The sequence below is a fragment of the Patagioenas fasciata genome, chromosome 1 (genome assembly GCF_037038585.1).
Source record: "Patagioenas fasciata isolate bPatFas1 chromosome 1, bPatFas1.hap1, whole genome shotgun sequence".
NCBI lineage: Eukaryota > Metazoa > Chordata > Aves > Columbiformes > Columbidae > Patagioenas > Patagioenas fasciata.
The window spans coordinates 127,173,135-127,198,428 of record NC_092520.1 but is presented as its reverse complement, the minus strand read 5'-3'; the positions used below and the strand labels follow the sequence as shown (position 1 = coordinate 127,198,428).

The 25,294-nt window shown below is 45.0% G+C and overlaps 1 protein-coding gene across 1 annotated transcript; it reads right to left on the bottom strand.

Moving 5' to 3' along the window:
- Nucleotides 1-1,704: 1,704 nt before the first annotated feature.
- WDR3 (WD repeat domain 3) lies at nt 1,705-25,237 on the bottom strand. Its single transcript, XM_065851556.2, has 26 exons — nt 24,962-25,237; nt 23,713-23,922; nt 22,861-22,979; nt 21,060-21,138; nt 20,644-20,739; nt 20,076-20,186; nt 18,970-19,071; nt 18,753-18,850; nt 17,765-17,860; nt 17,201-17,431; nt 16,292-16,385; nt 15,612-15,713; nt 13,240-13,325; nt 12,664-12,799; nt 11,930-11,986; nt 11,158-11,258; nt 10,893-11,004; nt 10,646-10,780; nt 9,050-9,100; nt 8,317-8,382; nt 7,390-7,482; nt 6,783-6,830; nt 4,797-4,840; nt 4,172-4,300; nt 3,284-3,377; nt 1,705-2,568 (listed from the first exon to the last, which is right to left on the bottom strand). The coding sequence occupies exons 1-26, from the start codon at nt 25,130-25,132 to the stop codon at nt 2,413-2,415; spliced, it is 2,817 nt and encodes a 938-aa protein (XP_065707628.2). The 5' UTR covers nt 25,133-25,237; the 3' UTR covers nt 1,705-2,412.
- Between the last annotated feature and the right edge of the window lie 57 nt (nt 25,238-25,294).

Below are 25,294 nucleotides of genomic sequence, written 5' to 3'. Positions count from 1 at the left end.
CACCAGACACAAGTGTTTCTCCATCAGCTCTTTGAGTCCGATTTGACCTGTTAACCAAGGCTGAACAGCAGCTCAAGCATTGTTTAAGCCCTACACACAGATGAGAAAACACCACAAGCAGCAGTGCCAAACTTGATCCAGGATTTTCCAACACCAATGATTTTTCTACTGACTCTGCTAATTTCTGCCCTGACGCTTTTCAGTTTTCTGCAGACACAGTCAATGGTCCTACATCAGCTTCCTTGGTAGCACATTCTGAGCTCTAAGGCAAGCCATTGTTGCCAGTATAGACCAGTAACATGTGATATAATTCAGAGAACCAGAGGGAAAGTTCAATGGTGAAGCCTGTGTCAGGACCAAGGAGAGACAACAACCACTTTCCACCACCTCAAAGACCTTTTCGACCTTTTCTTCCAAGGATTCTTCCCAAATCCCAGTGACATCAGAGACAAAGGTGAATGAATTCCACCTCCTCCAACTTAGATCAAAGGAGGCACCTGCCATCATCATGAGATGTCTCTGCATCCCAATTTACTCTTCTATACCACCATCAGTCCCCAAGTTCATGCACACCTGTGGCCATGGTTTTTCTCCCAGGCCTCCCAGAGGATCATCAACCAGCAGTTCATTACGTAGGCTCCATAACATTTATCTCCACAGCATTAAGATAAACAGAGCACATCACACATAGAGGCATAGAGTCAGGCCTCTCCTTTTGGCACCTGGTTTTGGTATCTCCTCAGTCACCACTGCTGAAGGTGCACTGTGGTATCATGAGTCACCCCTCCATTTTTAACACTTTTCTTCCTTTGTTTTCCCAGTGGGTTAAGCCCATTTCAGCAGCAGCTGACACGGATACAAGACGACAACATAATCCATCATCCTGCAGTGACTCCTCTCCCTCCCACTGCAGTAATCCCTCTTGTGATGGTCTCCTTTGAGAGGAGTAAAGGAGTAGGATAGATTAAGATGGAATAGGATAGAGACGTGTTTGAGTGGAGCTGTTTGATCACAAGTTTCATTCACATCTGGACAAATATCAAATTATAGACGCACCCAGAAACAACTAGTAGAGCAGTATAAGGATTGCTATTTCCATAAAGAGTCTGAGACCCATGTCCTGGAATTGGAGCACGAAGTGCTGCTGTAAATTACCCTGATTCTAAAGAAATAAATGAACCATCAGCCCCCGACAACATTATTTTCTAACAGCAGTAGGAGATGTAGTTATTACACCTGAGGTGCTGCCAGAAGATTGATCAACTGAACTGTTTTCATTGCTGATAATAGAGAACCCAAGACAGTAGTCCATCACAGCTTAGATGCAATTAAAAGTCCATATGAAGCTCAAGTTAGAAATAAGTCTGGCTTTAAGTATCCAAGTCAGACCTGTAAGTCAAACTGTCAGCAAACTACCCAGAATCAGCCCCCACCATATACACCAAACCTGTGATTATTGCTAAAAAAAGAAAGCATATACTACAAACTAATAACTTGCCAACAGCAGCAGAGACTTGTTTGCTTTATCCTGCCCAGTTGCCCCCACTGTGAAAATAAATAATTTTGTCTGATACAGGACACGTACAACATTGCAACAATTCAGTGCAATTTCTAAAAACTGGAGCAAGTACATTTGAAACAACCCAGGCTTCTCATGCTCAGTCTGCCAACTCTATGGAATAGCACAATCCCAGACGCCAGCCCTTTAACTTGCTCCCGCAGGTTTTATTCTCTGGAAAAAAAAAATATATCCTTTGAGAACTGAGACACAGGGCAAGGCAGTTGAGACTTTACTAGAGAAACATGAGGACAAAACTCCATGAACAAAGTTGTCTTATAAAGCATATATAAATATGCCTTTAATAGACTGTAGCCATGTTTTTCCCCATCTCACTAAAAAGCAAGTGGCTGTAGACCAAGTTCTCATGCTTTGGCAGAAGTCACATAGCTTTGCCCAGAGGCTCTAAGCACAGCCACAAACCACCAGCAGGTATCAAAACAGCATAACATCTCACCAGCTGCCCTCCCTGGACAGGGCATGGTCCCATAGGCAGTCCATGTGCTGGATTCAGTCCATCCAGCTAAAACACTGCCAGAATGAGTCGACCTCTTCCGTAGGAGAAATCTATTTCGTTTCAAACAGGCATTCCACTGGATGAAGAGTATGGGCCTTTCACAGACAACTCAGAAACAGTTCAAATGCATACATGTGCAGCAGGCTGCAGAGTGTTCATCTCAGAGACAAGCATTCTGAGTCGGGGTTATATGCTGGGTTGTGCCACATGGGGAGGGTACAGACTTTGTCCCAGTCACCAAACATCATCACAGATGTTCAGCCACAAGAACACTCCCATGGCCAGCACTGAGGTTACATGACCCTATCCAGGAGCTCTGGGTCTTGGACAGTAAATGCTAGAGCACTGCAAGAATCATCTTCTCTTTCTTCTTCCTCTTCCTCTTCTTCTCCTCAAAACGGTCAGTAGCATCAGCAAAAAATGTCACCTCATCCTTGGCCTCAATCTCCCTCTTCAGGTACTGGAGCCCTGCCATGTTGAATCCCAGGACATCCTGTAGAGATAGACCAGCACCATACTGTTGGGCACATCTCAAGCCTGAGGGTCCTCTCAAGCAGAGGGTCCTGCACTGGCTGCTCTCTACTGACACATGATGAAAGCAAGACAATCCACAGATTTAAATAAAGCAGAATTATTTAAATGTCAGCTTCATCTGAGTAGGAGGACAATCAGTCCTGCACTATGTTCTCCACAGTTCTCTCTTCAGAGCAGCTATAATCCATTGTATTTTCTGAAAGGCAACTTGCTGGCAGACACCTGAAGTTGCCTCTGAGAAGATACCAGCATAGTCTGCATTATTTGAGGGAGTATTAGCCCACTGAAATGCCCAAGAAAACTAAAGAGTTTATTTACCCCCTACATATTCAGAAACTAGTAAGCCAAAGCCCAAAAACAGGGTGTTTCCAAAAGATGGACCCAATTTCAGGTCCTGTTCAGTTAAAATTTGGTCCATCTTTTTAAAACACTTTGTATATACATCAAAGAAAACCAAGAATAAATGAGGAAGCACAAGTGCAGGATCATCACTGGCTAATCTCACATCAGGAAGAACATAAGGAAAATGCAAAGCTATTTGCACAGGAGGAAGATGAAACAGGCTCAGACCCCTAACCAACTTTCCTACTGGACACCACAGACAACATGTGCTTTCAGATATTGGTCCATCCTGTTATTGCAGATTCTGGCAAAGGGGAGGCTGCAACACTCACCCGGGCCTCACTGACTCTGGAAATGGTGGTTTTCTTCAGATTTTCTATCACTGTCACCAGCATATGGTTGCTTGTGATCTGCCCAAAATGTATCCTGGGAAGAAAGCAGACAATGTATTGCAACATGATTCTTAGAAACATCAGACAGCCCTTCTCCTGAGCCTCTGTATATCCTAGACACAGGACTTTTTTTCAGTCAGGCCTCCCCAGACCAGACAGAAATAAGTAGATTTATCCAGAAAAGCTATTATCTGAAGTTTCTCTTTAACATACAGTGGTTCAAGGGGAAGGTCTATCTGAGGTACCCTCTGAGGGCACAGGCTTTATAATGACTGTGCCAGTGAATGGTGCCATTTCAGCCTTGATGCAGGATCTTTCATACCAATGAGACTTGGGGAACCAGGACCAGCAACTCCATCTGGTCACATCAGCACTCTGCACCTGATCAGTCCATTCCCACACACCATTTGCTGCATGCTGCAGTGACTCCGCATCTCCTGCAGAGACCACATCTTTATTCCCAGTGATGCTTCCCAAGAGCTTCAGACTCAGAGATGTATGAGGAAGTCCAAATTTTCCGCACACTCATATGCTACATGCGTTCACAGCAAACATCATCATCTTTGCAGCACAGCAAACAGGATTTTTCCCCAGCTCTATGCTGTCAAAAAGCACGGTCTCACAGCACAGGAGCAAGGAGCACCTCTCTGTTCACATTTACAGCACAAAGTGAGTCCACAACATGGACCAGCACAAGGGGTCCAGAGGAACCACCATGTCCACCACTGACCAGAGAGACCTGTCAGGGCTTCTTTGCATCCAGGTTCTGGACAGCAACAGCAAATGAACAAAGACTGGTAGATCAGTCTGGGCAGATGAAAGACTCACTTGAGCAGGAAAAGAAGAGCTCGGCACAGGAGTTCAATATCTGAACCCAGGTGAATATATTCATTGAAGAGTTCGAGCAGGTCAGGGACGTAGGAGAAGGGCAGCACCAGAAGAGACTCTTCCAGCTCACTAAGGAGAAAGCAAAGGGACAGAACCATTAGTCTCAGCCACTGCACTGCTATAGATGAGCAGGAAACACTTCCGTATAGGAAGGCCCTGGTACAAAAGCTGTGCTAAGTGTTCAGCACTGCTGGTCTGTAACTGCCCACAAAGAACAGTGCAGCTGCATGGACTAGAGCCCCTGCCAGCAGACATCTTCTGGCACAGGCAGCAGGCACACAGTCTTGCTTACTCAGCATCCCCAAGCTGCTCTTCACATAGATGTGCATCTCCAGGCAGCTAACTCATATACACAAGCCTCATCCAGCACTCCCCATGAAAGGAACAACTTCCATTCCCCAGCTCCATGCATGCTCTAAAAGGGGCTGCCAAGGACAGTAACCCCAGACTCTCAAGCTTTGCCCATTCCCAGCACAAAAGACCACCCAGGACCCCTGCCAGGCCTGGGCCAGAAATCCAGTATTTGGTCACAAACCTGTTCAGCAATAAGGCTCTTGGGACTCACCTCGACTTGACCTTCTTGAAAACTTCTAGCACATATGCAGAAGGCTGTAAGAGAGGAAAGACACCAGCTCTGCATATCAAAACACATTCCAAGATAAATATGTGCCTTAAGATCCACTTCACCCAGTTAAAAATACAACCTAATCTTCTGAGATGGAAGAGGAAACCCCTTCAGCTTCAATCAGCTGCCAGTCTGGGAAGTTCTCTCTTGACTAAACATAAACCCAGACTTCTCAGCATAATCTAAATTGGTGAAGAATATTTTGAAAAATCCAATTTATATTCAACTAGTTAAATGATCTCATATTCATTTCAATGAATCCTGTACAAACTGGATAAAAAGGGGAAACAGACAAATTATGGATATAAAACCTTACACAAACTCATTTCCCAAAGACTTAATTCCTGCCACTCCTGTTTGTCTGTTGAAAATGCTTGGTAGATGCAGATCAGAGCTAGGAATTGCCAAAGAAGTGTCTAACTACTAAGTCATAGGATTTCAGCCACTTCTGTTCAGTCCATCCAACTTATAATTCAATATACCTACAATGATGGAGGAAGGGACAGAAGGGCTCTTCTTGTACAGTGATTGCAGATGGTTAGAAGGCAAAGGGCTGTTTCATCTGGCACTGACATACTCCTCAGAAAAAAGGAGAATGAAAAAACAGGGGTAATTAAAAATGAAGTCTAGGAGTGTACATTGGAACAAACCAGGAAAACCAAAATTAATCTGCTCAGAGTTGTGGACTTTTATTTATTAATTAAATCCATGTATCCATATGTGCGTATTTTGTATAGTCAAAAATTCTCAAAGTTTAGTGAAAATTGTTGTGTACTAGCATGACATAAGCGGCTAAAGGCACCAGCTCTGGCTTGCAATACTTGGACATTTAGCTACCATACAGAACTTTCCCAATGTAAATTCTTTTTGAATAGAATCTGAATCAGTTAAGTGCTGTACCAATGCCATCGAAATAAACTCCAGTAGCTACAACACAGCCCTGCCTCACTCAGAGCTGCCCTGCTATGGTTACAGCTGCACAGGCAGAGATTTAGGGTGAGGAAACCTTCACGTGCTTCTAGGTCCTGCTTCTGGAGTCAAGACAACGCAGTAGGTACATTGGGACAAGGGTTCTACAAGCACAGCCAGCCCCTCCCAAGAAATAGGAGACTGTCAGTACATGAAGCATTTTTGTTCATGGTCTGACATACTGAATGGTCATCGTGGTCAGTTCACCACATAACAGGACCTGTCATAACTTGCAAATATGTTTTTACCCAGAGGCCTATCACTTGGACATTCTTCCAGGACTTTGGAAACAGGTTCAAATTCCCTTCTCCATACAGTGGGATTTAATCAAACATCACTCACCTCCAAATAAATTGCTAGCTACTGAGCCATAGGATTGTCATTTGCCCCTGTTCAGTTTATTTACTTGCAATTAAATATGCATGTATTCACAGAGGGAGAGAAGAGCTCTGTAAGCGCTTGCTAATGTCGCACGGTGGGAGGCACAGTGACATGGGTCCTTAATTACACACTCCAGTGGATGCTCAGATATTTTGTGTAAGATGGCACAGCTCCTCCGGAATATGCTATAGCCTGGCAACTGCACCCTCCTGGCAGCAGAAAGATGTGCCCTTAGGCACAGGAAAAGTTTGAACTAGCTTTCCCTTATCTCAGAAAATACTGTAAACTGTTGGCTCATGGTAAGGTACATGATAAGGTCATGGCTACCACCTGGGTTATGCTTAACCCTCATGGTGTTAAACTTTTGTAACACACATGCAAGACATTGAAAAATAAATACAAAAACCCCAAACTGTGTTCGCTCTGCACAAGCAGAAGTGCCAGGTTTTAATTTCAAGTTGAACCACATAGCTCTCCCTCCCCACAGCAACCCAGTGTTTTGGCTCAGCCAGCAAACCAAACAGCTCTGCTCCAGCTGAGAATGGCCCACAGCCTGTGGCCTGGGTATTCACTTACTGTAACGTTTCCATAGGCACGGAGGATGGGATTGACAGGATAGGGAACCTGAAGACACAGAATGGGTTAGAACAAGGCAGGAGTGTGTGTACAAATACATATTCCCCAAGAAAACTTTAACCCACAGCAGAAGAGAGCTTTTATCAAGCATCTTCCTGTAATTCCTTCACTTTCACCCTCCCCAGAACATCACTGAAGGCTTCATTTGCAGCCACCAGACAACCTCATTCTCAGACACATATGACTAATTCAGACATATATAAATTTTCTTCCACTTCTTGTCACTTTTCCCACTTATATCACAGCCCCTTTTTTAGCAAGGAGTGTTGAGCTGAAGGCAAAGAATAGGCTTTGGTATGAATTTGCAGCAGCATGCTCTCCCAGAGTCAAAGCTTACATCCTACTGTGACTTGAATCATAAAGAAAGAACATACCACTAACCATGCCCCAGGGCACAGTACAATCTTATTCTCCAAAAGATTTCATCAAATCTTTGCTATGTCCAGCTGCCCTGATTTTATCTGCATGCTGAGCCTTTCCACCCAGATGACAGAGCTAGAAGGACACACTCTCACACTTGGGACTAGTTAATTCCTCAGTCTTTTACCTCTTTTCCTGCAGCTTTGCATATGGCCTTGTGTTCCTTCAGTTTTGCCATCTCTTCTCTATACAGCTCGATAGCTTCCATGATCTGCTCAGCCTGTGCAGCATAGGAACAGCACATCAGTGACACCAGACAAGTTAAAGCAAAGCTCAAGTCCAGCAGGACAAATGGAGGGAGAAGCAGGTGGGCTGGCACACAGTATCACAGAACATCTCACTCATAAAGACCTCTACTCCAGACTGCACCACATCAATCATGTCCTGAAGATGTCACACACCACCCACATTCCCCACTGCCCCACGTGCCCTGTGCTGCAGCTTCAGTTGTTAAATTGACATTGAACTCCAATCCCAGAAAGCAGAACCCCTTTGAGACACAAGCCAGGGTCGGGCCATTCTGGCTATCCAGATGAAGGATTTACTCTGTATTTACAAGAGCACTGGACTGTTTAAATCTACAGTCATGACATTACCCACTCCCACACCTTCCTGCGAAATCTCCCGCCTTACAGGCGCTGCAATACATTTTTACCTTCCACAGATGTCAAGGCAACCCTTAGGGGAGAGGCCTGATGCCTAGAGAACATAACAGCTGCCTTGTGCTCCTTTGGGCTGCAAACCCAAAAGGGCAAGAGCAGCCCTGTCTGTCCCACACATGACAGCCAGAGCAAGCTACATACAGGAACCTCACACCTCATTCTCTGGAGAGATTTTGAGAGGAGATAATCGTTGGTGTGTGACTCTCCAGAGTCAGACCCCTCCCTGTTGGCCGTGGAGCAGGACAGACTGTCTTGCAGGCAGAGACAACCTGCCCTTATGTGACAGCACAGGTTACTCCATTTCAAACTGATGCTCCAACCCTGTGACCAGCCCCCCTCCTTCAGAGACTGACAAGGCACAAAACAATGCTGTCAGACCCACACAGTCTTACCGCTTTGATGGTTTCAATAGTCTTCTTTCCTGCCAGCCCTGTCTCTCCTTGCGTCTCTCCAGCCACCTACAAAATACAAAGTTTGCAGCTCCCTCCTTCTGCAGCTGGTACACAGGCACCCCCTGCACACTGCCACAGTCCATACTGAAAAAAAAAAGAACATCAGCTCTGTTCCCTATACTCATCATTTATGTGGGGAAATAGAGGATTTCCCAAGTGCACTGCTCTTCCTCAGGATCAGAGGCACCATGCTAACACTGAGCTCTGTGAGGCAGATGAACAGCTCTTCTTCTGCCCACAGAGGCCCAGTGATCCGACAAGCATCAAAACAATCAGCAACAGCCCAAGCATCTGAGCAAGGGAGATCAGGCTTCCCCACCTATCCTGCACTACATGGACGTGGAAGCAGCTGTCAGGAGGCAGCCCAGCCTTGGCACAGAGATGGTATGGACCTGAACTAGAGAAAGAGGAAGGGCAACAGCACAGCAAGGTTTCAGTGTCCACAGCTACTGTGTAAGCAGTCTGGCCAGCTCCACGCCATCTCCTGAAGTTGTCTGTAGGAAGTAGCAGAGTCAACTGCATCACAGAGGAACCACAGCTTCAGTGGCACCTTCCCCCATGGACCTCCTCAAAGTAGGAAAATTATCAGTCTTCTCTGACACCTCCTCTGTCTCTCTCAATAGTTATTCCAGACTTCGTATAGTCAGACCAACACACAGATGGTGCAACTCACCACAGGTTGCTCTTCCTTTGCCACGCTGTCTTCATATTCTGCTTCTCTTTGCTGCAGTGGATAGAAACGCAACATATTAGCACAAGCAAGCTGGTAGCAAGCAAGGGTACGAGTCCCTTCCAGACTGCTTGAGCAAGGGACCAGAAGCTCATGCAGCACATAACAGGATAAATCAGCAAAGATCAACAATGCCAGTGTAAACTGCACACTTGTCCCAACCCCACAGAGAACTCCAGAATCTCCCATACAGAAATCAAGGTATCTACTCTGTATGCAGGAACAGCCCTTAGCCCACAAAGCTGAGAGAGAGCTGCAAGTCAGCACCAGACCTTCCACCTGGTAGCACAGAAGAAACAAGACTAGAAAAATCCCAGGTTGGTCCTGGTCTGCAGGAGGAAAGAGCCTCCTGTCTAGTGTCTCTCACATGAATAGGGCCCCATCAGCGTGTAATTCACTACTGGTGCATTCTGCCCACCTTGTTACTCAAACTTGACCCACAACACACTTTTCTGGCATGTGGAAAAGGAGCTGTCTCTGTCCTTTTACCACCATCATTCATATCATCCCAACCACTGGGCATCAAGGTATTGGCTGTGGCTCACCCCAGCTCTCTGAAAACAGGCTGGGATGAAAAAAGACATTACTGCAGGTTTCTCAATCACTTATTCTTCTGCATGTTTCTATACCCTTCCCCCATCATGCTTTGAGAACTACTTTAAAAAAGGGAGACAGAGCTAGAGTCCTCTGAGGGACATGGTGGAAAAACAAGAGTTACAAATTGTTCCAATGGCATTTCCAATTGGATACATGAAACAAATGCTTCCCCCAACCCCAAGGGTGCTTCAAGCACTGGAACAGGTGCTCACACAGCCTGGAAAATCCCCCTCCTTGGTAATGTTAATGAATCAAAGCAACTCTCTGAGCAGTCTGATACAGCTTTAGGGTTATCCGACAGTGGGGAAGGGGTTGGACTAGATAACCCCAGAGTTTGTTTCCCATCCATGTTCTCCTGTGAGTCTATGATTCCTCACAATCTGTGCTCAAATGGAATAGATGGGACTTCTTCCAGGATCCCTGAGCTCTGGGGCCTGCTATCAAGACAGGATTGACCCCTCATGGTTAGAAATGAGGAAATCAAGACAAACTGTATTTAATAGGAGCAAAGCTCTCCATCACTCCACAACAGCCACCTGCTGAACTGGCTGCAAAGCATGTTTGAGTTGAAAAGAGCACAAAATCTTAAGAGAAGTTCAAAGGATGTAGCCAGCAGACCTATAGAAAAGCACAGCTATAGAGGAAAGCCTGGGAAGCAGAAGAGAAGCGAAGCAGAGTCAGACAGACATCTGCAATGCTGTACAGACAGAAGAGGACCAGCAACATCTGTGGTGCCGTCCCCAGGCAGCTTACAGCAACAGTCTCATCATGCAAAAGACGGTAGTCAACCCTGGGCACCTCAACACCAGCCTGTGGAGGTAGTAACAAGCAAGTCTACCAAGCATGGAGCCAGACTCCTCCGCAGTGAAAAATGAGAAATCTGCCTGCTAGAGAGAAAACAAGTCTGGAAGTTGTCTTTGGCATGAAGGATGCAACTCTCACCATCTCCCTCTCCTCTTCCAAAATAAGTGGCTCCCTTGTCCTTTCCCAGAGGCGCAGGGACTTGTCATGGGATGCTGACACTACGTAGTCTCCATTGGGACTCAGTGCCAAACACCACACCTCCTGGTGATGCCCCTGCATGGTGGACAGAAGTAAGACATGAACACCACCCAGCTCCCAGCTCCTGAGTAAAATACTGCTCACGCAGGCATAATGCTTCCTGTCAACACTCTCTAAAAATTCCTACCTCCAGTGTCTGGATGTGCTCAAATTTATCTGCATCCCACTGCTTAATCTTGCTGTCCTTCCCAGCTGTGAAGAACAGATGGGATTTCGCCACAAACTGCAGATACATCACACTGGAAGGCAAAAAGGCTCAATCAAATTCATCCACTTGGGAAACACTGCAGACTTCCCCCCATTGTATGCCAGACAAAATGGTCCTTGCTGGATCACAAAACCTTGGAGGTAAGATATCTCACAGCCCAGAGATGCTGTAGGATTTGACTGACCTGTCATCATGGGCAAAGAGAGACCGATGACAATCCCCAAAATCCAAGCCCCAAATCTTCACATTCCTGTCAGCAGAGCCAGTTGCAATTAGAGTCCCATCCTACAGAGCAACAAAGAGAGAGGAGGGAGTGGGTAGCTGCCTGGCAGCCCCATGAGGAATTACTATTGAACCAGTGCTAAAGTAGACATATGCCTGGCTCCTGAAACTTGCCTTCTTGATCCTTCCACCTCCTCTCACCAGTTGGCTCATGCTTGTGGTACTGACAGTACCCTTGGTCTTTTCTGAACCTCTGCAGGCATTTAAGACCTTAGGTATATCTTGACATTTTTGGCTTCCAATGAGCCTCATTCCAAGGACACCCGAGAGCAAGATGCAACTCAAGAATTAACAAGCACGAAGAGTCTGCTCCACTTCAACACCTGCTCTCTGCTCCCACTGACAGAGAGTTCCTCTCACACAGTTCAGAATTTCACAAGAGCAGGCTGTACATTTTAAGATAAGCTTATGGAACCCCCACAGCATTTTGATCTCCACTCACTCACAAAATACCCTGATCAGTTCTGTTTTGACTACTACTCCATGACCCCTCCCACTGAGCACAAGACCATGTGATAACAAGGGGCTTGCCATGTCCCATCAAGAAACAGCTATGTCAGGAGCAAGGAGGTGACAAGTAAGCATTATCCTAGAAGCCTTGCTGCCAGCAGAGGTTCTTAGAGTCATCCATATCGCCATAGTCCTGCCTAACATCAAGCCTCAAAGATACTTACATAGGAGATGTCCATACACAGCACTGGCAGCTTGTGTCCATACAGAGAGAGGAAAAACTGAAGTAGAAGCAAGGTGTCACAGTTAGACATGCTGGATAGAGGTGTGCAAAATTCTCAAGTTCCAAGCTACTTCTGTTCTACCTCAGAAGCTCTGTCTTTCTAGCACTGCCCCACTTTCATTCTTACCCCAACACAGCAGCAGGGCCATGATGGCAGAACCGAGATGAGGGTGGAAGTACTCTGGTGTTGATCACCACTGCCTGAGGCATTTATCTCTGTTTTTCTTTCTGTGTCTGTCAATGCTGCTCTATCCCTGTGTCATTCCCTAACATTTACATGCTAATACACAACTCAAAAAACCACCACATACTGCTCACAGGAAGATTCTCCTCCCTCAGGCTTTGACTCTGCTATGCCCTGTTTAACGACATGTGTGACACATCCATCCCCACCCTCACAGTGCCTCGCAGCTCTGAGTACCACCACGCCCATGGGATTTAGAGTGAACCTTGTCACCCAGTAGTTTCACAACACTTTCCAGATGAAAAATGGATCTCCTCCCCAGTGTGGGCCAGACGTGGTTCTGTCAGGTTTGTTAGTAAACAGGCACCTGACCTGGGATGCATGGTCTCTCTTTGATTCTCACTAACGTCCTACAATAAATATATAACATTTCCTGACAGGCTACAATTACATCATTCTTGCACAGCCTCATAACCCATTTGGTCATGTACCTTGAGTGTGTCAACATAGAAAATCTTCACAGTGCAATCCAGTAAGGAGACAGCCAGCAGTTTTTGGTTGGGGCTGTATCGCACACAGAGAACGTCTTCATCCAGCTGCAAAACACGCACATGTTTCATGGAAAGCCTGGCAACAAGAAGAGGAAAAAAACAATTGTTATCCCAAACAAACAAGTTGGGAAAAGGCATTAATAAAACTCCCACATTGCACACTGGAAAAGCAAGTTAGTTCTATCATAACATGCAGAATCACATTTCTCATTAGGACTTGAACACAGCACAGCATTGTAGGCTGATAAAATTCACCACTAAATTTACTGCTTAATGATCTGGATGCCCATCCTGTGATTAGAGGCTAAACTCACAAGTAAGGGACCAGAATGTGGCAAGTGCCCTGCCCCAGCTAAGCTCAGACCTTCACAAAACAACACTGAAGTCACACTCTTCTCCATGTGTTCCACGCACATGTCATGGGCACTTTTTACAGTGCACAGCAAAGGCCAAAGCATCCACCACTGACAATGGAAACTGCAGCTGAATGTAGTCTAGAAAGGTTTATTTTCTTACCTTTTCTGAATACTGCTCTCATCCTTCACAAGCTCAAACTCCCAGAACTTGACACATTTATCAGCACCTCCTGTCACAACGCCACGCTGCAGGGGAAAACAAAAATTTATCGTGAAACTGGTTTTGCTATAGCCCAAAGAAATTCTACAGCAAGGAACTGTCAACACACAAGGAGGTTCTTGAAATGTCCCACATTCTTACAGTATTAATCATTACATAGACACCACCAGGAGCACTTGCTCTGGCTGAAGCATGCATTAGCCATTGGCTGAGTAACAACCATTTCAAAAGCTCTTGCAAGGAGGTCTCAGACAAAGACTCCCAATGTAAATCAAGACATGGACTGAAACTGCGGGACTGAAAGCAGTCGTCTCAGCTCTAGGTAATGATGTGCTTGCATTTTGTGGGCAAGTTGACACTCTCACTGTTACTGGATCACACAACACCTTACCAACACCCCACAAGCACAGCCTTCTAAAGGAAGAACAGTTCAACATTATCCCTTTTACATTAAGAATACGGGTAAAATCTATCCCATATGTTTTAATCCATAGGGTGAATGAATCTGAGGCAGGTTATTACTTGCTATGGTTTTGATTCCACTAAAAACCACTCCAGTTTCTAGTGCAAGGTAACCATGTAAAAATAACAAAGGCATACAAAATAAACAGAAGAAAGTGGAAAGTGACAGAAACCAGTATATACCTGAACTGTGGTAATGGAGCAAAACTGATACAAACAAAAAGACACAAACAGATTACTACAGCCTGGGTGGTTAGGCCAAATAGTGTGTGTGCATGTAAAATGGGAACATTAAAAAAAAAAAAATCTTTTCAGTAGTTCTGACCCATTTCTAGAGGGAAGTATGAGACTACTAAATAGCAATGCTCAGTGAACATTCCTCATCTGTTGTGCCCAGGGAAAAGCCATGTACCATAATCACATGACAAGACAGTGATGAAAAACTGTTCCGAAAAACTGTTCCAAAAAACTCACAAGGCTGTCAAAAAGCAGCTACCTATGTCACGCATTTATAAATCAGTGGTTCAGAGCCCCCGAATCCAACAGCAGAGCAGAATGAGGTACTCTCTAAACTCTCAATGCCCATTCTCAGCAACTTTGAAAATACTAAGGGAGATCCAGGAAGAAACTAATGTAACACTGGAATTCAGAGTAAATGGGCAGGCCTGTAATAAGTAACAGGTAACTGGATATGGAGAAACAAACTCCCGGAAAATTAATTTGACTTGGTATTATCCTCTTCCTTAAGATTAAAGATGTAGTTGATAATAGTAACAACCGTTGCTCATGCAAGGCATGCCTCTTAGTCTTGTGTTACACTTTCATTACAAAACCAGGATAATATAGTTCAATAGGGCACACAGTCTATGGATTAAAGACTAGCCAAGAGGTTTCAAAGCTTAACTTTAAATGAGAGATACCTAATAACTTGACACTATGCTGCTTATAGATTTTACAGATTATCAGAAAAATAACCAATTAAAAGTATCTATATAATATCAGAGCTATTCAATCTATCTGAAAAAGACCAAAACATTAATTTATCCATTAGGAAGCAAAGATCTAAGCCCCACAGAGATGCCTTCTGCAAAGCAGTGCCCCAAAATGGGCTTTGAGGGACATAGCAGATTATTAACTGACTACATGTTCTCACTGCTGAGCTATCACCAAAAGAGTTAAGTCAGTCCTTGGATGGATTCAAAAGGCACTGGTATATTCCCTGTCACAGAGCATACCCAGATCCTGGGGTCACCAGCAAAAAAAACACTACAGTAACTTAAAAAGTACCATGAGAACAATTTAGAGTCTTGAAAACACATCCTCCACTGACAGAAGTTCAGCTTCATGATCATCAGATAGATGGGGAAGGTGATTTGGTCATTCCACAAGAGTGCAACACAAAGAAAAAACATCACTATGTTATGAGACCTTTAATCCAGCAGACAAAGGAGCAGAAAATTTAACAAGAAGGATAAACAGCCACTGCAGCAGGTTACAAGCACCTGAAGCTCTCCACAGTTGGAACACATCCACAAGGTATGTATTGCTGCAAACATGGACTCCACCAGGGAAGTCCAAGTGTTTGCAATCATGCAGAAGCCAGATGAGGTGATGAGGATCACCCCACCCAACCCAAAGACTCATTGCCATGTGCCACACAACTCGACAGATATTTCATCAAGCTGTGCATGTATCCACAGCTAAAGTCCTTAGATGGTATCAGCTGTATCCTCTGCATTCCCAGATGAGAGGTTCCCATGTTCCTGTAAGTACTGCAAACACGGCACTATAGGAAGGAGCTACATGAAAAGACGCACAACAGGTGATACTTAGAAAGGTGGCTGAGTTACCTGGTCTGGTGAAAGAGCAATGGACCACACCGCCCCATCGTGAGCATTAAGTGTCTCCATCAGACTCCCAGAAGCCAGGTCATACAGCTGCAGCTTTCCTGTCTGGGAAGAAAGACACACTAGAGGACAAATCAGCCCCTCTGCCTTCAAAACACACTTCAGGAACACCTTATGGAGTGTTAATCACATCTGCAAACAGACCTGAGCCTCAGGTGCTAGGAAGCTGTCCCAGGAATGGCAAAGAGAAAAACAGTTCAAAGCAGACAAGAAACAAAATGTCTGAGCTACCAGAGGTGAAATTCCAGCAGTGACCAGGCATTGCTGACAGGCAAGAAGAGCCCTTGCTCCATTTGTGGGCTCTGGGGTGGACACTCATTTCTAAAAAGCATCAGCTGAACCCTGCCAGGCCTTGACAGCTCTAAGCAGAAGAGCACTCCTGACACCCATCTACAAAACAGCCAGCTTCATTAGATGGCTGTTATACACAGATGCCAAAGTCGTGGTCTCCATCAGGGACTTCCCAAAGCTCTCCCCAGCTGTCCATGTAAAGCCACAGAAGCTACACACAGTTTGGGAACAGAGCAGAACCTCTCTCTGACAGAGATGTTTTTACACCTGAAACAGAATGATGCATTTTCTGTAAGGCCACCTTATCTGGAGTGCAGAAGGACACTATTTACCTTGGTGCCAATGATGACCTGCCGATCTCCTGGGACAAAGAGCGAGCAGAGTGCATACTCACAATCCATTGTCCGGATACACTGCAAAGTTGATCTGTGAACAAAGGCAGAGCCCAAAACCTCTTATCACACACAAAATCTGGCCCACCAAATGAGACATAGTCCAGAGTGGCCTCTGCCCACAGCTGTCTTTTCAGCTGGGGCCAGAAGATATACCGCCACTGTGCTATGACCCAAATGCTATCTAGCATTACTGCTAAGAACATTTTCCACAAAAAAATAGGTCATTACGTAGTCCACCATCCCAACTTATTGCTGTTATGAGCAAGGACATAGCTCCTGTTCTCCAACAGCAATTCCTGTCATTCAGAAGAGGAGGGAGAAGTATAAGACAGCACACTCAAAGGAAACAGAGCTTGAAATCAACAGGATGCAAGACACACCCTGGATCGAAACAGTAGCCTACTTAGTCTTACACTATATCCTTCAGATAAGACACCAAGAAGCCCACATGTTCCTTAAGGAACAGGCAGTAGCTAGTTTAAGGTAACAGCTAGTAGCTCTGTTAGCTGGAAAAAAAAAAAAAAAAAATACAGTCTATACTGGACTGCTTCATATGACCTTTACGTTAGAGATTTGTTTTTCCACACCTGCCACTAAATTTAGCCTCAGTGCTGCTTTACAGCATCAAACTCAAGGAGTTAATTATGCAGTTTTACCTCTACAGCTTCTCAGTTTGCCTAGTAAGAAGTGAAAGAGTCTTGTATTTACTTCCTTTACTTCATTCACTATTTTATATTTCCCCATTGGCCTTTCTTCCTTATCATGGCCTGTCTGAACACAGCATCCCTAAGTTCTGGGAAACTGACACACACAGGGTGAGGGGACTGACACAGCTGGACTCCGTACCTGTTCCAAATCTTTATGGACTCTGCAGCTGCTGAGAGAATGGCAATGTTGTCAGAGCTAAAAGCCAACGTCCTGACATCACTGCGGTGGCCTCCAATGGTTATCTTGGACGCACGGACAGCCTGTGGGACTTGTGCTGACAGGTTCAGGTGGTACGACTCAACGATGTTGTTCTGGAGGAGCAGTACAATCTTCAGCTCTCCTTTTGGAGAGAAAATCAAGTCAAATGACCTGTTTGATTAGACAAAATCAGAGCTGTACACAGGGGTAATAAGACAAAATGTAGGCATGATCAAATATCAAGAACAAGTGATAAGGAGGAACATAGACAGAGTGCAGGCCACAAATAAGTGCACAGTAAGCCACAGAAGTGTGCAAGAAATGAAGTACTTGTGGAAGATTAGTGAATGGACTAGAGATCATGGCAGGCCTCTCCCCAGCTCCAAGCTGAACAGGTGTCGAGGGGAAAACTTTTTCTACCTCTCCCTATACTGAGCTGTGCAGAGCTCTCCTCAAGTAGCTGCATAACCACAGCTCAGCCTCAACAACAGGCTTTCCACTCACTTGATTTTAGAAGAAGCTCTGATGTTAGTGACCCGCTGAATCTCCTCCTGCAGGCTCAGCTCCACAGTCCCTTCAGGTTCCTCTTCAGAGTTCTGTCTAGAAACATCAGATAATGAAGGAGAGTCAAATAACCCAGCACAGCCAACTCAAACTAACACAGAGATGGAGACTAACAAAAAAAAACACTTAGCCTGCTGAAAACAACTGCCTTTTTATCCTGTGGTGCTAACTACACTTAAGAACAGGGTGACACAGTGAAGTTCATGGTGGTATGCAGACTACTAAAGAGACAAACTGTCCTAAAAAGGGCAACCTTCTCTGGAGCCAAAGCACTTGAGAAAGGTATTTTAGAAAGATCAATACAAAACAGAAAGCTGTGTTTGAGAGGGAGATCAGCTTCTGCTCATCTCCTACCACTCACTCAAAGTCCTCAACCATTGTCAAAGTGGATCTCCAGATTTAGAGGCCCTATGCTTCAGTTTTCTACCCTGGAGCCAGACCTCTCCATAAGGGCTGTGTGAGTCATTTGTTAAATGTCAGGATACTGAGAGAGCCACTTAACAGGAAGTAAACATTAAGAAAGTTCTCACCTGTATCTCTACCTGCTGTAAAACAGGAGATGAGGTATCAGTTACTAACTTCTCAGACAAAACTCTCATTCCTGCATGTCCTGTCAAGGTCTTTATTTGATGTACAAAGCAGTGTAAATATGAATGTCAGGTATAACTGAGTATCTCTGAAAAACCCATTTTATATCCATTCTTTTGCACACACTAAAATTTTTTTTGTTTTTTTGCAGGGGGAAGACTCAGAAAGAAAGGTATTCAATTAGTCTCTGAGAGCAGTGTTGCTCAGACAAGCACCAAGGATGCACAGGAACAGTGACTCCAAAATACAACAGCTAACACAGTTCAACCACTATGCCATGCTGGTGAATGGCTTTTCTAACAGCTCTCTGGACACAGACAGCATCCAAATGAATGCTTACTTGGCTTTTTTCTTTGCTTTCTTCATTTTCTTTTCCAATTTCTTTCGGACTTCCTCTTCAGAAAGGACAGAGAACACTTCCAAAACAGCATCAGTTCCCTAGAGACAGAGCAAACAAAGTCAAAGGCACACAAAGCCCTGGCTGGCTCTCATAGAAACTATCAAAGGTCTCTGACAGCCTCCTCTACAGCTCAATAGCAGAGTCCCCCATTACTTACATGGCAGGCCAAAATCTTGCCCGTTCGGTCTGTGCCAAGAGTAACCACTCGGTCTCTCCCTTCCCGCATGATAGATCCAACTTTGCTGCACTTTATGAGGCGCTATAAGGAAAGAAGGAGCAGAACTTTGGTATGAAAGGTCAAGAGATCTTCTCGAGCAAACTCAGAAACCGACTGGCAAGGGAATTCAGGAGGAGAAGAGGGGGAAATGAGCCTACAGGGTCCTGATAGAACAGCTAGCAAGGATAATTTTGGGATGAAACAAGCATTTGTGTGAGCTACAGGCTCACCCCCCCCCAATATTTTGTTGCATTTTAGCTGAAAATAATCAACAGCCTCACTGGAAGAATAACTTTATTGGAAAACCATAGCCATTTATGAGACAGAGCTGAATTTTTATGCTACAAAAGCAGAGGAGCTCAGTTCCTCTGTCAGAAGAGGCAGAGAAGGTGAGAATGGAGACTCTTAAACAGGTGGCTGAAGGGAGAGACATCCTCTGGAGAGGAAGTTGGAAAAGTATTTAACAAGGTCAGGTATCTACCATAACTACAAGCAGTCTGAAATTTGAGCAGAACCCCAGAAAGTTCCACTGGAAAAGCAGATTCAGTAAAGTCTCCACCAGCAGCACAAGTGGGAATGTCTTTCCACAATCAAATCTCACACCGTATTTCATTGTGGTTACTCTGACCTCTCAGCTTGCGCTACTGACCTGCAAAGCTGAGCAACAGCACTGAACTCAGCCACTGCCAACCAGCTAGTAATTATTTTATTCCTTTGTTGTTCAATGAAAGAACTCTGGTAGCACTGCCCAACTTCAAACACTTGCTAGTCCCCCAAAACCGAAGGCAAAGAAAAAGCTTTCAGTGGGGAATTATGTATATGTGTCTTGGCACACATAGTTCTGTTGATGTTCTCCAGGTAGATGGGACAGCAAGACAAGAATTACCACATATTCCCTAACAGGCTAAATATGACACTCAGGGTATAAACGAAATACAGAGAAGCAATGTGTTGAGTGACTCAAACTCCTCCTGGCTCTGCAAGCAGCATCATGCAAATGGGGTTAGCTACACTGTCCCAAAGACAGTATGGAAAACTGAGCTTACTTCCTCAGGATGCTCATCCAGCTCTAGGGTCTCGTCCTCTTCAGTGTTTTCTTCTGCTCCAGGTGAAGACCCTTTGCTTTTCTTGGATTCTGGCTCATCAGGGTCTTTTACCTGCTCACAGATTAAAAACCCAGAGGGGTACCTTAAACCATTACAGTGTTCTGGTTTGTATCACACTTCATTTCCCTGGATGAACAAGTGGTTAGTGTACACAGCAACAACGGAGTGGTCTACAGCACACCTGCAGGCCCCAAACACTCCATGTCCGAACCCTGTTTACCATCCACCCACAAGCCTGTCTTCTCTAGCCATAAGCCAGAAGGTAGGAAGATCTGACACACTCTGGAAATCTTGTTCTGGGAACACTCGCAGCTTCACTTGAAAGCTCAAAACACAAAAACAGCAAAGTCTATCCCAAGAGCAGATTCTGGACCCCTCAGACAGGAAAGACACTGCTTTGGCTCTGTTTCCCAAAACATCAATCAGATTTATCATGTTCCAGTCCCATTTTAGTCCAAAGACAAGCAGCTGGGCAAGACTGTGAGGGGTTACAGAGGGAATATCTTACCTCCTGGATGTACGTGATATCCCATACTCTCAGCTCACTGTCAGCACTCCCGGTGATCAGACGCTTCTCTTCAGATATCAAAGCCATCCCCCAAACCTGTCCAGAGGCACAATGTGAGCAATTGGTTTATGGTTCCTTCTTTAATTTATTTATTTAAATGGCAATCAAGAAGGTATTTGATCTAGCCAGGACCTCCTCTGGGGACATCTGTATTGGAACTGTCACCCACTGCATGTTGATGACAACTCCTGGAAAGTTTGGAAGTTTCTCCTTTGCTCATCCCTAAAGCCTAATGACAAGCAAAACATATCGCAGTGACAGTTTACAACTCCTGAGAGCAGAGAAAGCACAAAGTGAGCCATGACATGTAATCCAAATCCCCTCCACTCCAACAGCTCCCCACACATCCTCTTTACCTCGGTACGGTGTCCAACCAGAGTCTTGAAGCAATGCTGAGTATCCAGATCCCACCATTTCACCAATGTGTCTTTGCCGCTGAAAAAGAAAAGCTCAAGGCATGAAGAAAGATTGCCAGAGCTCACATGCTTAGCAAAGTGGTAGAAATACAGAAAATCTAAAACATGCTACAACATCACAGAGCAGCTGCTTAGATACTGAATTTTGCAAGCTCTGCAAGGACAAAATATAGGAATACAAAGGTGCTGCAAAAAAGTATCTAGCAAGTTATTGAAAACTGCTTCCTCCCCTGGATTCAGCCGCAAACCTCAGCATCACACAGCCTCCTTTCTTGCCTATTTAGGATGAGAACAACACTCTTTACTTAGGAGGACAGCAATGAGTGCAAATTACCTATCAATCCTAAAGCTGTCCCCTCGAACTCCCCTCCACGCTCTCAACCTGTGCCATGCCCGAGCATGGACTAGGCTGCAAGAAAAGCAGGTGCCTTCACTTTGAGCAGTGATTTGGAGCTGCTTCTCCTAACAGAGAATTACAGCTGCTTCAGTCCTCCACAGCCCTCACAGGATTAGATCTCCCTGAAAACATAATTCTGGCTCTATTAGGCTACTCCAATACTACAAGAGCACCCAAGAAAAGTACTTCGAGCATTTATACAGATTCTTTCAGTACATCCTACAACAATTACTACTTTTTTTTTTTATTTTGGGGTAACTTTGTTGGAGACTATATTCCTCAATAAATTTCAATTAAATCAAAATATAAATCAAAACATAAAACTTGTTCCATTGCTAAGCTCCCTCAGGAGAGAAAAATTCTGCTTACAAGTGATATTTATTGTTAATCCATCTCTTTTGTTACATAGCATCCAAGGGTATTTGTAAACTGGACATAAGAAAATTTCACAAAAAAATCTGTACACATAGGACTGCCATTGACTGCTCGGGGAAAAAAAAATTTAAAAATCTAAAGGAAGCAAAACTTTGCATCTCCAAAAAACCAGGATAACATCTCTACCCTGTTTTTCTTAAAAAGAGACGAATTCTTTATCTCAATTTAACTACTGAGAGAATTAAAAATCATTTCTAAAGTTGACCTGCAAAGACCTGAAATTGCATTAAGAAACAGGCACCATCTAACAAAACACTACTTTTTCCGTTTGAAACAACAAAATACACAAGAAATTTTTTCAAATTTTACACTGAACTGATTGCATGCACTCTTCTATTACACTATTAGATGACACACAAATAAAAATTATTAACTGATATTTCAGCAATAGTATCTTCTGTTAACCCTTATTATTAAAGGGATACAGTCAACTAGCAGTTCACGTTGAATAACTAAAAACCAATTAAAAAATCTAGCATCTTTCAATAATTTACTATAACCACAGCTTACTAGGAAGCAAATTTTCTGTCACTTTGCTGTGTGAATTACACATACAGAATGCACATATCCTTAATTTCTCAAGATAAACAGCAAAAACAGCCACAACCATAATTAATATATTATCACTATTCCTTGTTACAAGAATTCTAAGTTGCTTTATTTACCAGTAAGCTAAACCCTTTTCCAAACACTGCTTTTCAGGATAATCATTTTGGTTTCACTTACCACATTTGGATCCACACACCAGACTTAAGTATGTGGATGTGACAAAATCATATTTGAAGATGCTGCTGATCGTGAGATATTCTGAGTTAAGAAGGAAAACACAAATGGCTGCAGCACCTGTCTAAAATGCAAGTAAAACCAAGGCTGCTTTCCTGATTGACCACTATACTTAATCTGGCTCACCTGGTGACCAACAGGTTCTTCTCCTTCAAGAAAAGGACTTGAGTAACAGCATCCTTGTGTCCTCTCAGCCGGTAGAGACCACTCTCATTGATGACATCCCACACGATGACATCTGTGTCCTGGAAAAGACACAGCAAATGCCAAGGGACTGGCATTTGTCTCTGCAGAACCTCTACCTCTGCTATGAGACTGAGAAGACTACCCCAGAGCACACTTTCTCACTCTGAATTTGAACGCCAGGGAAGATTAAGGCAAATTAGATTCCTTCCCCAAAGGTACACTCAGATGAACCAAAGCACCTCTGGCCTGGCTTGAGTCACTTTTGCTACTTCTGACCTCACAAGCTTTTTCACCTTTAACAGCTCTACTAACACCCTACTCCTGCCCTGCAGCCCCTGCTGCTCTCCCAGCCCTGGGCTCCCCAACTCCATTGCTGTCTTGCAGCCCTAACACTTCCCACTGTCATCCTCTGGCTACAGGCACTTAAAATACCAAACACTTCAGTGCACATCAGCCTTCTCATGCAACATCTCTAAGAAAGGGCTTGTCTGCCAGACCTACAACCTGTAACCTGTTGCAACAGGACAAGGGGTAATGGTTTTAAACTAAAGGAAGGGAGATTCAGGCTAGACATACGGAAGAAATTGTTTACAGTGAGGGTGATGAAACACTGGCACAGGTTGCCCAGAGAGGTGGTAGATGCCCAGCCCTGGAAACATTCAAGGCCAGGCTGGACGGGGCTCTGAACAACCTGATCTAGTTGAAGATGTCCCTGCTCATTGCAGGGGTTTGGACTACATGAGCTTTGAAGGTCCCTTCCAGCCCAAACTACTCTATGATTCTAACCCTCACCTTTGAGCCAGATACCAGTCGGCCACCCAGATGGTCATACTGCAGGGCTGTAACTGCAGCTTTGTGTCCATTGAAAGTGATATTTGCTTCTCCACTTAGGAGGCTGAAGACACGAATTGATCCATCTTCATACCCAACAGCCAAGTGCAACCCATCTGGAGAGGGGCAGAGGTAACTGACCTCCTGCTTGAGACCCTTAAGGATAAGAACCTGTATTTTTTAGGAGACAAAACACATATAAAGTTGATAAATGGCATGTCAGAACCACATACCTACAGAGCAGAAAGAATACACTCAGTTTTTCAACTGACTTCCAACTAAGCACTTCTGTCTCTTTAGAAGTTCATTTTTTCAGCTTTCTGTGCTGAATACACTGTCATTAGCCCCATTTTACAAAGCTGACAGCAGCTAGAATGTCTCATAAACAAACAGGAAACTGGTGCAGAACGAAGCTTAGAACTTAGAAGCACAAATTTCTGCCCCTGCATTTTAAGTGCCATAGAGCAAGGAACATTGTTTGAGAGTGAAGCATGAAAGTTTCTTCTTGACCCATCCTCTCTTGCTTTTTCAGGTACAGGGCACTGCTGCTTTTCCACTGACTGCATAAGAAGTTGAGAATGATAAAACACCTCCAAACAAGATGCCAGCAGTCACCATTGTAGGGGCTGTAAAGCAAATTCTGAATTCAGTGTGTGATGGACAGTACTACTTACAATGACTTCAGCATCTGACAGGGAGAAACATGCAACAAAGTAAGTCCTTAAGTTACAGCTCACAAATCTGCTATAGGATACAACTTCCACATTGGAAGCCCAGTTCCAGAGGCAAAATACAAACTCCGCGTGGCTGTTTCACCCTAGAACTCTCTCACAGAACTGCTGTGGTCGCCAGGTAAACAGTGAACAACTTTGCAGTCGCTGTGGCAGTAATTACTCCTCCCCAGCTACGGAACCAAAGGGGAACCTCACCGGATCGGCAGTAAGATTCAGCCAAAGGCGAACCTTACCGGATCGGCAGTGAGATTCAGCCAGGGCGCACCCAGAGCTGCAGACTCGCACCACAAGCAAGCCCCAGGCTGTGCCCAGACCACAGAAAAGGGGGAAGTTGCGAGGGCGACAAGTCCCTTAAAACGCGACCCACTACCACCGACAACTTTGCTCCAGGCGGTCCAAAATCGTTCACCACACACCCCCCACACCCCTCCACCTCGGCTCCTCATCAGCCCGCCCCGGCAGGGCCCCACTCTCACCTTCTCTCCTTTCCGCGTGTCCCAGACGAAGACGTGCTCGCAGGCGGGCACGGCCACGTAACGGCCCCGCTCGCCGCGTAGCGCCACGAAAACCGCATTGCCCCTGGCGCTAGCCACCAGCCCGAAGAGCGCAGCCGGCTCGTACCGCAGGTACTGCCGGGTGAGCCCCATGGCGACGTGGGGGGACCTGCTGAGAACAGCACCGTCCGCCGCACGTGCCAAACGCTCCCACCCTCCGCCGCGGCCGGAAGTGTGTCGGAGCGGGTGGGGAGAGCTTTTGCCGGAAGTGAGGTGCGAACCCGGCGCCTGGGAGGCCCGGGGCCGGGCAGTGAG

Excerpts from the sequence above, each read along its gene's own strand:
- WDR3 (XM_065851556.2), bottom strand. The coding sequence starts at position 25,132 with ATGGGGCTCACCCGGCAGTACCTGCGGTACGAGCCGGCTGCGCTCTTC. Across the intron at positions 22,980-23,712 it reads GACTGGTATCTGGCTCAAAG|GACACAGATGTCATCGTGTG; the intron begins GTGAGGGTTAGA and ends TGTCTTTTCCAG. Across the intron at positions 17,861-18,752 it reads AAAGCAAAGAAAAAAGCCAA|ACAGAACTCTGAAGAGGAAC; the intron begins GTAAGCATTCAT and ends TGATGTTTCTAG.